General features: G+C 32.5%; 1 protein-coding gene across 1 annotated transcript in view; it reads right to left on the bottom strand.

Moving 5' to 3' along the window:
* The window catches only part of LOC127880113 (piwi-like protein 1), a 124,474-nt gene extending 106,987 nt beyond the window's left edge, over nt 1-17,487 (bottom strand). Inside the window, 1 exon segment of the mRNA XM_052427378.1 lies at nt 17,468-17,487. Coding sequence (XP_052283338.1) covers nt 17,468-17,487 — 20 coding nt within the window.
* Between the last annotated feature and the right edge of the window lie 1,038 nt (nt 17,488-18,525).

Genomic DNA, 18,525 nt, shown 5'->3' with positions numbered 1-18,525 from the left:
TTAATACATTAAGCAGCAAACTCTATTAATCAAAAAGATTTGATATAACATCCGAATTCACTGCAAAAATGAGCTGAGCGATAGGTTTTACGGTTGTTGAAATTGTTCATGATGAGAATGACGATGACGACGATGATGACGATGACGACGACGAGGAGGAGAACAACGACGATAACAATGACGATGATGATGATGATGATGACACTGATGATGATGATCACGACGATGGCGACCATAACGATGTTGTTGGTGATAGTGACGATAATGCTGCTGCTGTTGCTGATGACGATGCTGCTGCTGATGATGCGGTGGAGGCGGAGGAGCAGGACGAGGACGATGACGAGGGCGACGACGACGAAGACGACGACGACGACGATGATGATGATGATGATGATGATGATGATGACGATGATGATGACGATGATGATGACGATGATGATGACGATGATGATTATGATGATGATGATGATGATGTTGATGATGATGATGGTGATGATGATGATGATGATGATGATGATGATGATGATGATGATGATGATGATGATGATGATGATGATGATGATGATGATGATGATTATGATGATGATGATGATGATGATGATGATGATGATGATGATGATGATGATGATGATGATGATGATGATGATGATGATAATGATGATGATGATAATGATGACTATGTTGATGATGATGATGATGATAACGATGAAAACGATGATGTTGATGAAAATAACGATACTGTAAGTAGTAAATTAACTCATTAATTGTTATAATAATACACAAGCACATGCTAATGGATCTGTATCCGCAAGGCGGTCAAATGAAAACTCGCTTGGTATAAATATGAAAAATTGAATCAAAATATCATAATGCGGAGTGTTAAAATGTGTTCAAATCTAGCGAAATTGTTGCAGTACTTTTCTACCGAAACCAATGCTTAGTCCAGTTATTTTAAAAATAATTTCAAAATACCACGATAAACTTCAATTGGCTAACAAATACATTTGTAAGTTTTACCTCACTCAAAAACAGTATTTATTGAAGACAGGGCGTCAACAATGTCCGAGTTTCTTCAACGTAGCTTAAGTACCTAAAGTACCTTTCCGTTTGATTTATCGCAGGATCCTGGGTCCGCACCCACAGTCTTTTAAAGTGTCTGCATTAAAAAAGATAATAATTGTTGTTTGTAATAATCTTTGACAGCTCATCAAAACATGTAAATCCTCAATTCGGAGAGTTTCAGTATGATTTCATTTATTTAAAAAATAAAGACGGTTAACATATTTTATACGCACATATATAAGTAGCTATACGCCATATAACATAGGACATAATGTATATTATAAATCAAAGCGCTGAAGGCACTGAAGTTGTTCGCTGTTGTCGTCCTTGATTAGCTTGTTCGCATTGCATATGCTTATCATTGTGCACAGGCTAATCTTATTTGACGTGCATTAAGCCTCGTTTTCCATGAAAGCAGCCAATATGTGCATATTTTAATGATAAACACTAGACTGGCCAATGGCGTTTACAAGCTGGTATATACATTCACTGCTAGAGCAGAATCATTTGTCGTCTGCTGCAGACAGGCAGTGGTAATCGTTCCTAGCAGAGTGAGTTGTGGTTCTTGCCGTACTTAAGTCTTCTAAGCACCTACTGATTTGCATTTATTACCCATTCTCTTGAAACGCCGACTAATAAAGTGCGATAAACCGCCTTTAAGCACTTGGCACATTAACAAATAAGAACATTCCACACCTAACCGAGAACCGACGTCTTTAATCGCGAAACTATTACCAGAAATTGAATACCGCCAGAAACAACAATGAGATCACTTCGATTAAATATAAATACACTATATTCATTGCGTCCTAAGCAATCAAACATATCAACCGAAAATACCAGCGAATACAGTATTATATATGACATCGGTCTTATATATCGCCTCAGACATTCGAGAGCGCCACGATGAGTGAAGAGTGTGTGTATGAGAGTTTGTATACAGGTCCTACTGGCCTCTTCACGAGATTTATGTAGCCCGACCTGAATGATAAATGAAATGGATGTAGTAACACTTATATAAACACGATATATCCGTACCAATATCCATGTGAGCACATACTAATAATAATTAATTTTTTAATCGCCATTAGCTTGAAAATAAACGTAAATAGATACAACAAAGACCAATTCGGAGACTTTAAATTTTTTAAATTACCTCCCCTGCAATAGAAAATATATATGGAGACTCGCATTCTATGGAATATCAAAATCTCAATATATCTTTCTCCGAAATTTTTTTCTGGTAAAAATCATCTTAAATTTAGCTGTATATTCGTATGTAATTAATTAAACAAGAGTTATAAAAAGGCATCGCAAAAAATATCGCGTTTTACTTGAATAAGTTACCTCCCTTAAGCCTATCGGAATATCAAAAATACGTATATAAACAAAACGCGTTCCTTGCATAAGTGATAATAAAGCGCGTGCCCGTGCCACTCGTCCTCCAAATACTTACTAAATATAGTACAACGTATCTACAATCATTGCGACTAACTCAAACCTCAGTAAATAAGTAACCAGGATAAATATACGTTTAGGTAATTAAGATATAAAACATACATATAAAAATTTACATGTTCCCTGTCTGCCGAACCCGATCCATGGACTATAGCCACTAGAGGTTCCTATGTACCTATGTAGCCGGATTGCGCCCTCAGAGCGCCCAACACCGACACAGATCACGCTACTCTCCGGTCAAACACAATACTACATATGACTGCTGCCTTTGTCACTATATTATCAGAATCATTAACGTGCAAAATGGAAACTTTCAACTGTCCTTTCACTTCATACATAAGCCATTGCTGATCTTCAATGATCGCTTATTTCCGAGAGATGCATTTTATTTTTTTCAAACTTCGAATTTTGATATATGTTTAACTTATTCATTTAGATTACATTATTTTCACTATAAATATTGACTTTGATCCAATTATCATCTGAAAAATACGATTTCGCGATTTCTTCAAAGATCGAGCGAGCTTTTTACCTGTTTACTTATATATATCTAATTTAAGGTTACAAAGATGTGAAGTTGTCGTGGCCGAGTGGGTAAGGCGATGAAATAGAAATCTTTTGGGATTTTCCCGCGCAGGTTCGATTCCTGCCGACATCGCATACTTTTTGCGACGCGTTTTATTTCTTTTCTAACGTACATTGATTTAATATAGCACATAAGCTATGTTTATTGTTAAATATGTTGAAAATTGTATGCACATCCTTCAATTTTAAAATTAAAACAACGTTATGGCTAAATTGATTAATTTACTGCTGAAAATACGAATGATGCATGTTGCATTTTTATTTTTATTTAAAATAGTAAACGGTAAATTTGTCTATTTTTTGTATTTTTGCTGTATATAGTGTTTCTATAAAAACTTAGTTTAAAATATAACTTAAATGATACTATTTTGAATTTTATGACACTTTGTTTTTAACCGACCCAATTTTTACTTGGCTGAAATCACTTACATTTCATGGCGCTATTCCATAGATTAAAATTTGTAAAAAATAAATGTCTGTAAAAGAATACTTATTTCATCTTGTTTAAACTTTAAACACCTTTACTGCATCTGTACACACCAACTGCATGCCCATATTTGGAAATTTGAATGAATTATGGAACTTTTATATACCCCAGGGGTGAAAATAAACTGGACAAAAGCCGAGCGTGAGGGTGGTTTTGAAAAAATCGGTTTATTTTTTTAAGCATGGAAAGCCTACCTACAAATTTGCATGTAGTTTAGTGAAATGATGCTGATTAGGAAAATAATTAATTAAATTATATTTGGATTTGTGCCCATTAGAGGTGCGCAAGCTTAAAAAGGTAGAATTACCGAAATTCCCGTTCTTACACGTTGTAGCATGGATCGGGTATTGAACACGATACACGTGTGTATTAGCACCCTACTGTAGTCCCGGCGGGGTTATCAACTGCACCAATACACCGGTAAGCAACCAGGGGAATATCATATGAAAAAAGAACTATCATGCATGTTTGATTTGTTAAAGTGTGTCACGAAATTTCCCTAACTGCCGATGTCGGCTATAATTTCGGTATAAACATGCAAAGAAATTAACATATATATAATGTTATTGCCGATGTGTTATTGGACATTTTGTATGTCAAATGTTCATTATTTGTATTAAAATTAAGACGATTGTATTGAACACGATACACGTGTGTATTAGCACCCTACTGTAGTCCCGGTGGGGTTATCAACTGCACCAATACACCGGTAAGCAACCAGGGGAATATCATATGAAAAAAGAACTATCATGCATGTTTGATGTGTTAAAGTGTGTCACAAAATTTCCCTAACTGCCGATGTCGGCTATAATTTCGGTATAAACATGCAAAGAAATTAACATATATATAATGTTATTGCCGGTATGTTATTGGACATTTTGTATGTCAAATGTTCATTATTTGTATTAAAATTAAGACGATGCTTATTTGCCAGAAAGCGTTTATTTCAAATTCAAAACAAGCAATAATCATACATAATACCAAAATATAAAACTAACAAAATGACAACACTCTCGCTTAACGCAACGTTCAGAAGCACGCGCACTTATTATTGCAACTAATGCAAGATGTAATTAATATGTGACTACATGTACTTGCTATACAACCAGTATCATGCGAAAATTGATCTTATTTAATTGTGGTTCCCTCTTTGAATTAATGTTGCCTGTCGACTTTTAGAATAATGTGTCAGTAAGAAATGTATTGCTTGCTCTACAACCAGCATCATGCGAAAATGGATCTTATTTAATTGTAAATCCCTCTTTGAACTTAAGTTGTCAGTCGACTTTGAAAATAATGTGTCAGTAATAAATGTTTTTCTTCAGTTTCACATGTTTTTCTAAGAAAATTTAGTGAAAGATGCAAATGTGTCTTATTTATTTTTTTCTGTGTCTTCAATGTATCTTATTTATATGTGACTGCGTGCTTATTTTTTTTTCAAGAAATGAAAGATGCAAATGTGTCTTATTTTAATTTTATCCATGTCTTAAATGTCGCTTATTTATATAAGATAAAATGATATACTGCCAGTGTCATGCAAAAAAGGATCTAATTTCTTAATATCCACATTCACGCTTTGTTCTTTATTAGCACCGTCTTTAATTAGGCTCTATTTAAAGTACAGATTACTGTGAACTTAATAATTGTGCAACGGTGATGTTGATCCATTATCGTTGTTAATTTAAAATGTAGACAACAAGTTAGCAATTAATGAAATCAGTTATTTTGGAAGTAAATCTAATTTTTTCTGTACAGTAGCCAGGTGGATGTGTATTGAGCGGATAAGATAGGGATCACCACAACAAGTTTCTAATACACAGTATAGACTTCCCCTATTATTGTATTTGTTATTTTCCTGATTGGAATAAATAAAGTGTTAAAGATCATTTCATGTGAAAAGCAGGAATTCTGACATAATTTCAATCGTTTTGCTTTTATACACAATTTCATGGAACAATGAATATATTGGCGCGATGGAACACAATTTATAAATCAAGCTGACAGTATAGTATCAGTTTTTAATTATGTGTAATTTAATTCGCATCTCTCCCTTAACTCGTTTCAATGACACGTGAACTTATATCAATTATAAAACATCACGTGCATCATTAAATATTTTTTTTTAATTATGAAAACATATTATATGTTCTACATGGTTTTGTTTAGTTTTTTTTTCTCAACCAGAGAGACATTATAAAACATTGTTATATATAAAGCGCTTTACTTTTCTACATTACATAAAGATATATCGATTTTTTTGTTAAGTGTACGTGCTTGACATATTTATAAAAAGGCAGTGTTTATTTTTGTAATAAAATCGAAAATTGACATTTAATTTGATGCAATCTACATTGTTTAGCGGCCAAGCGCAGTATTCCGCTCTCGGCGGCCGATGGTGTATTGCAATATATACAATGAAAAGCTGGGTTTCTGACATAATTTCAATCTTTTTGTTGACGCGGAAGTGCTTTTTGGTGGCCAAAAATACTATTGTTCCCTTTATTTAAACCTAAATCAGTATTTTTTTACACTTGAAGGTTTGTACAGCGGGGATTTCGGTACCGGCGCGGGTTTATGTGCTTGTTAAGAATTACCGAAATCCCCGCTAAGAGGCAACATATGCTGATTTATGCTTTGATTAAACATTAATAACTAAATTGCAAAAGTGTATAGCATATTGTAAATAAGGTAGTACGATATCATTTGTTTCATCAGATATGTTTGGAAAATACTTTCTGAAGACTTATTATTACTATGTCATGTTATATTTACATATACTTTTGTGTAACCAATGTTTTAAATGTACATTTTACCTTTTTTTACATTCGTTTACACATTTTTCACATTAATAAACTATTTAATATGGAAAAAATATTCTGATAAGAGTGTTTAAATGATTAACACTAATATGATTGTGTACAAATCAACATTAATGCAAAGCCAAAACCCAAACATAATGACATATAGACCCTTTAAGGTGTAATATGGGGGATTGGCGTAAACATGGGTGATTTCGGCTCTGGGCGTACGAATGTAGCAGTACCGAAATCCCCGCTAATTATTTTCCAAAAGAAGTAACCGAATGGGAGATAATACATGTCACTGGTTGCTAATGAAAAAAAACACTATAATAATTTTGTTGACACTTGAAGGTTTGTACAGCAGGATTTCGGTACCGGCGCGCGTTTAAGTTCTAGTGTAGAATTACCGAAATCCCCACTGAGAGGCAACTTAATGCTGTCAAGAGTGCTTAATAATTAAAATTAATATCATTTTTTTGCACCTTAACATTCATGTGAAGTCAAAAACCATTCATACCGATGACCTATTGACCCTTTAAGGCGTAAATATGGGGATTTCGGTACTAGGCGGGCGAATGTAGAATTAACGAAATCCCCTTTTCATCATCGCACATTAGTGTAACATAAATTTTAACACAATATATGTAGGGAAACTCATATGATTCGCGTAATGTGAAAATGATTATTATGCTATAATTCGACCACGAAACTTGACGTGACTTAATACCGGACATTATGGAATGGAGCTACGCTGGCCGTATTTGACATAAGACCCATTTTCGCATATTATCTTATCAATGCTTATATGAATTTGATTGCTATAATCTAATGCGTATTCGACACGGAATTATTGTCAAGGTTTTTCATTTTGTCAATATTTATCATAGCAGGGGACATTGCTGACATCAATATGGATACTGTTATCATTTTCTGTCGAAAAATGATATGACTTATTATCAAGATTATTTTATAGTACGGTAGCGTTCTCTAAACAAGTGAGATTTATTTGTACTGGTAAATTGCTCTTATACTCACCATTCGGACTCGACGATCGGCTCGAATAAAAATGTTAGTCGCTTAAAAGTACAAATTCATCATATTGAGCACGATTATTATTATTATTATTATTATTATTATTATTATTATTATTATTATTATTATTATTATTATATAGCTTTTAGAAACTTATACCTTAAAAAAAATCCAATTGGAAAAAAAATCCCATGGGAAAAAAAATCCCATGGGACAAAAAAATCCCATGGGACAAAAAAATCCCATGGGATTTTTTTTATTTTTTAAACACGATTTAACGCGTTGAAATCGCGAGAAATGCTCATCATTTGTTAAAAGGTAGTGTTTCTGAAGGTTACATGAATAAATCTCTAAAAATCAGAAAAAAATCCCATGGGATTTTTTTTTCCCATAAAAAAATGGGATTTTTTTTCTATCAAAGTAAATTGAACGAAAATAAGCACAAATGCTTTAACAATGCTTAAAATCGATAACTAAGCACAAACGAACGTGTTTTATGTTTTTGAAAATCCCATGGGATTTTTTCTCCCATAAAAAAAGCTGGAGAAAAATCCCATGGGAGAAACCAAAATTCCCATGGGATAATGAAAAATCCCATGGGAAAATACAAAAATCCCATGGGAACCCCAACTTTGCAAATAAAGTTCATAGTGAAGAAAACGCATTTAACAAGCAAAAATAACCAATTATTAATCACAAGTTAGACTTTTATCTTATACTTTATCACAAATAAGCAAACCTTCAAGAAAAAGGGTACTTAAGTTTGCGAAATTTCGGTTTCGCAAAGTTTTTCCGGTGGCCGTTATTTTACAAATTTGCAACTTTTGTTATAGGATGCTATAAGAGCGATGTATCGATATTGATGGTGAACCCCTTTATTTTGATGCGAAAACACACATAATAAACGTCAAAAACATGGAAATTTCAAATTTTACAAATTTGCAATTTCTGTATTAAGATGCTATAAGAGCAATGTATCGAGCTTTTCGAGCTGTCATTGAGTTGCATTCATTGCTACACACAGAACAATCATATTTGTACAGTCCCAGACATGCAAATTAATCAAAAATTGAAAAATTACAAATTTGTAAAATTTGAACTTTGCTTCTTTTTGATGCTAAACTACATTCAGATGCGAAACGCATACAATAAACGTCAAAAACATGGAAATTTCAAATTTTACAAATTTGCAACTTTTGTTATAGGATGCTATAAGAGCGATGTATCGATTGTGATGGTGAACCCCTTTATTTTGATGCGAAAACACACATAATAAACGTTAAAAACATGGAAATTTCAAATTTTACAAATTTGCAATTTTTGTATTAAGATGCTATAAGAGCAATGTATCGAGCTTTTCGAGCTGCCATTGAGTTGCATTCATTGCTACACACAAAACAATCATATTTGTACAGTCCCAGACATGCAAATTAATCAAAAATTGAAAAATTGCAAATTTGTAAAATTTGAACTTTGCTTCTTTTTGATGCTAAACTTTATTCAGATGCGATACGCATAGAATAAACGTCAAAACATGGAAATTTCAAACTTTACAAATTTGCAACTTTTGTTTTAGGATGCTAGAAGAGCGATGTATCGATTGTGATGGTAAACCCCTTTATTCTGATGCGAAAACACACATAATAAACGTCAAAAACATGGAAATTTCAAATTTTACAAATTTGCAATTTTTGTATTACGATGCTATAAGAGCAATGTATCGAGCCTTTCGAGCTGTCATTGAGTTGCATTCATTGGTACACACAAAACAATCATATTTGTACAGTCCCAGACATGCAAATCAATCAAAAATTGAAAAATTACAAATTTGTAAAATTTGAACTTTGCTTCTTTTTGATGCTAAACTACATTCAGATGCGAAACGCATAGAATAAACGTCAAAAACATGGAAATTTCAAATTTTACAAATTTGCAACTTTTGTTATAGGATGCAATAAGGGCGATGTATCGATTGTGATGGTAAACCCCTTTATTTTGATGCGAAAACACACATAATAAACGTCAAAAACATGGAAATTTCAAATTTTACAAATTTGCAATTTTTGTATTAAGATGCTATAAGAGCAATGTATCGAGCTTTTCGAGCTGCCATTGAGTTGCATTCATTGCTACACACAAAACAATCATATTTGTACAGTCCCAGACATGCAAATTAATCAAAAATTGAAAAATTGCAAATTTGTAAAATTTGAACTTTGCTTCTTTTTGATGCTAAACTTTATTCAGATGCGATACGCATAGAATAAACGTCAAACCATGGAAATTTCAAACTTTACAAATTTGCAACTTTTGTTTTAGGATGCTAGAAGAGCGATGTATCGATTGTGATGGTAAACCCCTTTATTCTGATGCGAAAACACACATAATAAACGTCAAAAACATGGAAATTTCAAATTTTACAAATTTGCAATTTTTGTATTACGATGCTATAAGAGCAATGTATCGAGCTTTTCGAGCTGTCATTGAGTTGCATTCATTGCTACACACAAAACAATCATATTTGTACAGTCCCAGACATGCAAATTAATCAAAAATTGAAAAATTACAAATTTGTAAAATTTGAACTTTGCTTCTTTTTGATGCTAAACTACATTCAGATGCGATACGCATAGAATAAACGTCAAAAACATGGAAATTTCAAATTTTACAAATTTGCAACTTTTGTTATAGGATGCTATAAGAGCGATGTATCGATTGTGATGGTAAACCCCTTTATTTTGATGCGAAAACACACATAATAAACGTCAAAAACATGGAAATTTCAAATTTTACAAATTTGCAATTTTTGTATTAAGATGCTATAAGAGCAATGTATCGAGCTTTTCGAGCTGCCATTGAGTTGCATTCATTGCTACACACAAAACAATCATATTTGTACAGTCCCAGACATGCAAATTAATCAAAAATTGAAAAATTGCAAATTTGTAAAATTTGAACTTTGCTTCTTTTTGATGCTAAACTTTATTCAGATGCGATACGCATAGAATAAACGTCAAAACATGGAAATTTCAAACTTTACAAATTTGCAACTTTTGTTTTAGGATGCTATAAGAGCGATGTATCGATTGTGATGGTAAACCCCTTTATTCTGATGCGAAAACACACATAATAAACGTCAAAAACATGGAAATTTCAAATTATACAAATTTGCAATTTTTGTATTACGATGCTATAAGAGCAATGTATCGAGCTTTTCGAGCTGTCATTGAGTTGCATTCATTGCTACACACAAAACAATCATATTTGTACAGTCCCAGACATGCAAATTAATCAAAAATTGAAAAATTACAAATTTGTAAAATTTGAACTTTGCTTCTTTTTGATGCTAAACTACATTCAGATGCGAAACGCATACAATAAACGTCAAAAACATGGAAATTTCAAATTTTACAAATTTGCAACTTTTGTTATAGGATGCTATAAGAGCGATGTATCGATTGTGATGGTGAACCCCTTTATTTTGATGCGAAAACACACATAATAAACGTCAAAAACATGGAAATTTCAAATTTTACAAATTTGCAATTTTTGTATTAAGATGCTATAAGAGCAATGTATCGAGCTTTTCGAGCTGCCATTGAGTTGCATTCATTGCTACACACAAAACAATCATATTTGTACAGTCCCAGACATGCAAATTAATCAAAAATTGAAAAATTGCAAATTTGTAAAATTTGAACTTTGCTTCTTTTTGATGCTAAACTTTATTCAGATGCGATACGCATAGAATAAACGTCAAAACATGGAAATTTCAAACTTTACAAATTTGCAACTTTTGTTTTAGGATGCTAGAAGAGCGATGTATCGATTGTGATGGTAAACCCCTTTATTCTGATGCGAAAACACACATAATAAACGTCAAAAACATGGAAATTTCAAATTTTACAAATTTGCAATTTTTGTATTACGATGCTATAAGAGCAATGTATCGAGCTTTTCGAGCTGTCATTGAGTTGCATTCATTGCTACACACAAAACAATCATATTTGTACAGTCCCAGACATGCAAATTAATCAAAAATTGAAAAATTACAAATTTGTAAAATTTGAACTTTGCTTCTTTTTGATGCTAAACTACATTCAGATGCGAAACGCATAGAATAAACGTCAAAAACATGGAAATTTCAAATTTTACAAATTTGCAACTTTTGTTATAGGATGCAATAAGGGCGATGTATCGATTGTGATGGTATACCCCTTTATTTTGATGCGAAAACACACATAATAAACGTCAAAAACATGGAAATTTCAAATTTTACAAATTTGCAATTTTTGTATTAAGATGCTATAAGAGCAATGTATCGAGCTTTTCGAGCTGCCATTGAGTTGCATTCATTGCTACACACAAAACAATCATATTTGTACAGTCCCAGACATGCAAATTAATCAAAAATTGAAAAATTCAAATTTGTAAAATTTGAACTTTGCTTCTTTTTGATGCTAAACTTTATTCAGATGCGATACGCATAGAATAAACGTCAAAACATGGAAATTTCAAACTTTACAAATTTGCAACTTTTGTTTAGGATGCTAGAAGAGCGATGTATCGATTGTGATGGTAAACCCCTTTATTTATGATGCGAAAACACACATAATAAACGTCAAAAACATGGAAATTTCAAATTTTACAAATTTGCAATTTTTGTATTACGATGCTATAAGAGCAATGTATCGAGCTTTCGAGCTGTCATTGAGTTGCATTCATTGCTACACACAAAACAATCATATTTGTACAGTCCCAGACATGCAAATTAATCAAAAATTGAAAAATTACAAATTTGTAAAATTTGAACTTTGCTTCTTTTTGATGCTAAACTACATTCAGATGCGAAACGCATACAATAAACGTCAAAAACATGGAAATTTCAAATTTTACAAATTTGCAACTTTTGTTATAGGATGCTATAAGAGCGATGTATCGATTGTGATGGTGAAACCCCTTTATTTTGATGCGAACACACATAATAAACGTCAAAAACATGGAAATTTCAAATTTTACAAATTTGCAATTTTGTATTAAGATGCTATAAGAGCAATGTATCGAGCTTTTCGAGCTGTCCATTGAGTTGCATTTCATTGCTACACACAAAACAATCATATTTGTACAGTCCCAGACATGCAAATTAATCAAAATTGAAAAATTACAAATTTGTAAAATTTGAACTTTGCTTCTTTTGATGAAAACTGGAATAAATGTCAAACGCATCTAAAATGAAATTTTACAAATTTGCAACTTTTGTTAGGGTTAACCCATTAAATTTGCATAAGAGCGATAATATTGATAAAAACACGAATATATTTAAATTATAATAAATATTTGCAATGTTTTGTTTAAAATTACATATTTGCAATTTTGTATTCGAAATTTTAAGAAATTGCTAAGAAAAACAATTAGTTGCATTCATTGACACACAAAACATCAAATTATTCAAACTTAAAAGAATGCAATCAAAAATTAAATTCAAATTGCAAAATTGCTGATGCTTTGCTGAGGCGAAAACTTTGAGATAAATCAATATGTCTATTTCAAACATTAACAATGGTACAACATGTATTTGGTATAGAAAAACTGTTCGATGTATATTGAAATGGTAACTTTATTTTGATGTCAATTGCATTAAAGTCAAAAACATGGAAATTTCAAATTGTAAATTTGCATTTTTGTATAAGTGATGCTTGATTGAATTTGAGCTGCGATTTTTTTCTGCTACATTCATTGATGGCAACCATATTTGTACAGTCCCAGACATGAAATTAATCAAAACTTGAAAAATTACAAATTTTAAAATTTGAGATTTGCTTATTTTTGATGCTAAACTACTTTTCAATGCGAAACAATACAAAACCTTTAAAATTAAACAAATTTTACAAATTTGCACTTTTGTTATAGGATGCTATAAGAGCGATGTATCGATTGTGATGGAAACCCCTTTATTTTGATGCGCCACATCAAAATAATCACAAACATGAAAATTCAAATTTTAAAATTTGAGCTTTTGTATTAAGATTATAAGAGCAATGTATCGAGCTTTTCGAGAAACATTGAGTTGCATCATTCACACACAAAACAATCATTTTGTACAGTCCCAGACATGCTTTAGATGAAAAACAAAACATTAAATTGGTGCGAAATTTGCATGCAACAATTGTAAAAAGATATTTTCCATCATGAACGGCCATTAAAACATGAACAAATTTAATTTGTAATATGTCTAGGAAAGCAGTGTAGTCATTGTGATGGTAAACCCCTTTATTCTGATGCGAAACACACATAATAAACGTCAAAAACATGGAAATTTCAAATTTTACAAATTTGCAATTTTTGTATTACGATGCTATAAGAGCAATGTATCGAGCTTTTCGAGCTGTCATTGAGTTGCATTCATTGCTACACAAAACAATCATATTTGTACAGTCCCAGACATGCAAATTAATCAAAAATTGAAAAATTACAAATCTGAAATTTGAACTTTGCTTCTTTTTGATGCTAAACTACATTCAGATGCGAAACGCATAGAATAAACGTCAAAACATGGAAATTTCAAATTTTACAAATTTGCAACTTTTTTATAGGATGCTATAAGAGCGATGTATCGATTGTGATGGTAAACCCCTTTATTTTGATGCGAAAACACACATAATAAACGTCAAAAAATATCATTAATTTTACAAATTTGCAATTTTTGTATTAAGATGCTATAAGAGCAATGTATCGAGCTTTTCGAGCTGCCATTGAGTTGCATTCATTGCTACACACAAACAATCATATTTGTACAGTCCCAGACATTCAAATTAATCAAAACTTTATTGATGACTTATTTGAACAACAGTAAATATATATATATATATATATATTATAACAAACCATATATATATATTATATATATAATATAACAAACCAATGACATAAAACAATAATTTAAACAATAAGACTACTAGTAACAAATAAAATCAGCATCTTCTTTCAATTTCAATCATATTGTCTGTGAGAGAAGTTTTCACTCTGTTTTCAAATTCATATTTATTCTTTTATAAGAATTTTTACATCAGCAGGTAAACAGTTCCAGTCTTTGATCGTTTATAATTAAAAGTAGTGCTGGTAAAAACCATTCACTGAGGACATTGAGGTAAATAAAAGTTATCTTTACTATGTCTAATGTTATCACTATGTATATCAGACACTAAACTAAAATTATTATACAAAAAGGTCATGTAAGAAGGACATTTCTTGTTAACAATTTTATAAACATGAATGAGTGTTATTTGCTTAACTCTGTTTTGAACATTTAAACAACCAATATTACTAAAATATTTAACTTTCAAAGATGTTCTAGAGTCATATCCATGAATAAATTTAACAACTTTATTCTGTACAACTTGTAATCTATTTTTTAACTGTTTACTAATACCATTGTACTATGAAGAGCTAGCATAGTCAAAATGGCATTGAAGCAATGAGTTACATAACAATTTTCTTAATTCCATATTTGAACAGTGGTTTTGTCTGTACAAGAACAGGGGTGTAGCTGCTTTTAGGCACAGCAGGCCCGGCCTACAATTTTTTTTGAAACATGAAAAATTAAAATTGCTTCAACTTCAAAAATGCATTAAATGTTGACCCTGAAGGTGGTGAGGTGTAAGAAATCTGCATTTCATATTGACATGATCCTCAGGCAATGGATTCTGGTCTTGTTCAAAGGACATATCTTCCAATTATCAACTCTACTTCTTTCTATATAGACATGCAGACAGTATTATTGGAAAGAATTCCCATGGTTTGACTTGTGAATAAGCGAGTGTTACAATTTTAAATGTTTCTCTGTTCCATATTGTTTTAAAATTTAGTTCTCTGGTATAAAGATAATACAGTAAAATTTAGTTCTCTGACATTGAGATAAAAAAGTAAAATATCAAAGAAATACAGGCCAAAGTCTTATATTTCTTACCTTATTATTTGTCTAGATATGCTTTAAATCTCCCACAGGCGTTATTGGATTTAAACAATTTCTGGGGGAGGACCCCCGCACACACACCCCCGTTTTTATGTAACATATTCGGGCCTAAAGCTCAAAAAGTGCTAGCTACGCCCCTGAAGAATCTTATTCTTGAGTTCACCTTTTTTAATTATATTATTAACAATAGATGTAGCAGAAAGATCAGTGTCGAATATTGAACCAAGGTGTTCAACAAATGATTGAGAAACAATAGTGTGATCATTACATTTTACATTAAAATTATGAAGTTTAGATTTCCTTTTGGAACCAAACACTATACATTCAGTTTTTCCAAGGTGTAAAGACAGTTTGTTATCCACTAACCCTTTAATACAATTTGCAAGTTCTTTACAAAAAACACTACTGATGATACTAGGATCTTTGTGAAAATAAAGGATGACACTTTCATCAGCATATAGAATAAGTTTACATAAATACAATAATCAAAAATCACTTATATCCTATATCAGTGTTAAGGCATTATGAAATGGAAATGGTGTGACAAGTAACAAGAACCCTACACATTTACACCACAAACATATGATATCTACAATTACTGGATATAATAGATCTGTTGAAAGTTAATATAAAGAGGGCAATACAAAAGAATGTACAAAAGTAGTAATAAAGACAAAACCACCAGTTTACAATGTTAAGATTTATGCAGTTGTTGGCAATAAAAGAACAATTACCATTCTTAATTTTGAATTTTGCAAGTGTAAATACATGTATGTAAATCAGAACACAAGAATTTGTTTCCCGGTCACTTTGAGCTATATAAGTGCCCAATGTTTACACTCAGTGAATTTGTAAAACCAACTTATATGTGCTGTCTGTCCGAAAACTTAAACATTTCCTATAACTTTTGCAATATTGAAGATAGCAACTTGATATTTGGCATACATGTGTATCTCATGAGCTGCATATTTTGAGTACTGAAAGGTCAAGGTCATCCTTAAAGGTCAAATATACGGCTTCAAAGCGGCCCTGACAAACACATCTCTTGTTTTTACATGAAAAACCACAGACATTGTTGGAATTTGCCACATATCAGGCATTGTGCATACATTTTTAAACTCAATTTTCCACACAATGAAGCAACTTTTTAAAAAGGCACCAACAAATGTTCCTCCATCCCCTTTGCACGCTAAACAAAGAATCAGTTTTTAGCTCCACTGGCCAAATTTGTTCAAATTATGCCCCTGGGTCATATTTGACCCTGCCCCGTGGGTCACAAAATTGAAAATTGCTTATTTAAGGCCTATTTTGTGAAAACTTTCAAAATCTTCTCGTCCATAACCATTGGGCCTAGGGCTATACAATTTATTATGTAGAGACATCTGATAGTCCTCTACCAAATTTGTTCAAATTATGCCCCTGGGGTCAAATTTTACCCTGCCCCGGGGGTCACAAAATTGAAAATTGCTTATTTAAGGCTATTTTGTGAAAACTTTCTAAACCTCCTGGTTGATAACCATTGGGCCTAGGGCTATCAATTTGGTATGTAGAGACATCTAATAGTCCTCTACCAAATTTGTTCAAATTATGCCCCTGTGGTCAAATTTGACACTGCCCAGGGTCACAAAATTGAGTATATGCGTATATAGGGTCTATTTTGTGAAAACTTTACAAATCTCTTCCATAACCATTGGGCCTAGGGCTACCAAATTTGGTATGTAGTGGCATCGTATAGTCCTATACCAAGTTTGTTCAAATAATGCCGCTGGGGTAAAGTTTGACCCTACCCCAAGGGTCACAACATTGGACATATGATTATATTAGGCCTATTATGTAAAAACTTAAAAAAATTCTTGCCCATATCCATTGGGCCTAGGGGCTACCAAATTTGCTATTGTAGTGACATATAAAAGTCCTCTACCAAGTTTGTTATGCCCTGGGGTAAAGTTTGATGACCCTGTCCAGTGGAGGTCTCACCAAAGTGAATATATGCTTATCAAGTGCTTACTTTTGTGAAACTTAAAAAAAATCTTTTGTCCATAAACCATTGGGAATCTATGGGCTACCAACTTTGGTATGTTTCGTGACATCTTATAGTCATCTACCAAGTTGTTCAAATTAGGCCCCTGGGGTCAAGCTTTGATGATCCTGCCCTGGCAGGGTCACAAAATTGAACATATCGGCTTATATAAGGCCTAATTTGTGAAAACTTTAAAAACTTCTTGTCCATAACTGTATGGCATAGGGCTACCAAATTTAGTATGAAGTGACATGTAATAGTTCTCTTCTTAGTTCTTTCTTCAAATAATGCCCTGGGTCAAATTTGAAACTGCCCCGGGGGTCACAACATTGAATATATGCTTATAAAGTGCTTATTTTGTGAAAACTTAAAATATCTTCTTGTCCATAGCCATTGGACCTAAGGGCTACCAAATTTGGTATGTAATGACATCTTATAGTCCTCTACCAAGTTTGTTTAAATTATGCCCCTTGAGTCAAGTTTGACCCTGCGCCGAGGGTCACAACATTGAACATATGCTTATATAAGGCCTATTTTGTGAAAACTTTAAAAACTTCTTGTCTATAACTGTATGGCATAGGGCTACCAATTTGGTATGTAGTGACATGTAATAGTTCTCTTCTTAGTTTGTTCAAATAATGCCCCTTGGGTCAAATTTGAAACTGGCCCGGGGATCACAAAATTGAATATATGCTTATAAAGGGCTATTTGTTGTGAAAACCTTAAAACCTTCTTGTCCATACCGTTGGGCCTAGGGCTACCAAATTTGGTATGTAGTGACATCTTATAGTTCTCTACCAAATTTGTTTAAATTTTATCCCTGGGGTCAAATTTGACCCTGCCCCCGGGGGGTCACAAAATTGAACATATGCCTATATAAGGCCTATTTTGTTGAAAACTTAAAAGAAAATTCTTGTCCATAACCATTAGGCCTAGGGCTACACAATTTGGTATGTAGTGACATTGTATAGTCCTTTACTTAGTATGTTCAAATTATGCCCCAGGGGCCAAATTTTGACCCTGCCCTGGCGGCCACAAAATCGATTATATGCTAATATAAGGCCCTATTTTGTGAAAACTTTAAATATCTTCTTGTCCTTAACCATAA

The sequence above is a fragment of the Dreissena polymorpha genome, chromosome 1 (assembly GCF_020536995.1).
Source record: "Dreissena polymorpha isolate Duluth1 chromosome 1, UMN_Dpol_1.0, whole genome shotgun sequence".
In the NCBI taxonomy this organism is placed as follows: domain Eukaryota; kingdom Metazoa; phylum Mollusca; class Bivalvia; order Myida; family Dreissenidae; genus Dreissena; species Dreissena polymorpha.
The sequence above is the reverse complement of the archived record's forward strand: the minus strand, read 5'-3'. Positions and strand labels throughout refer to the sequence as shown.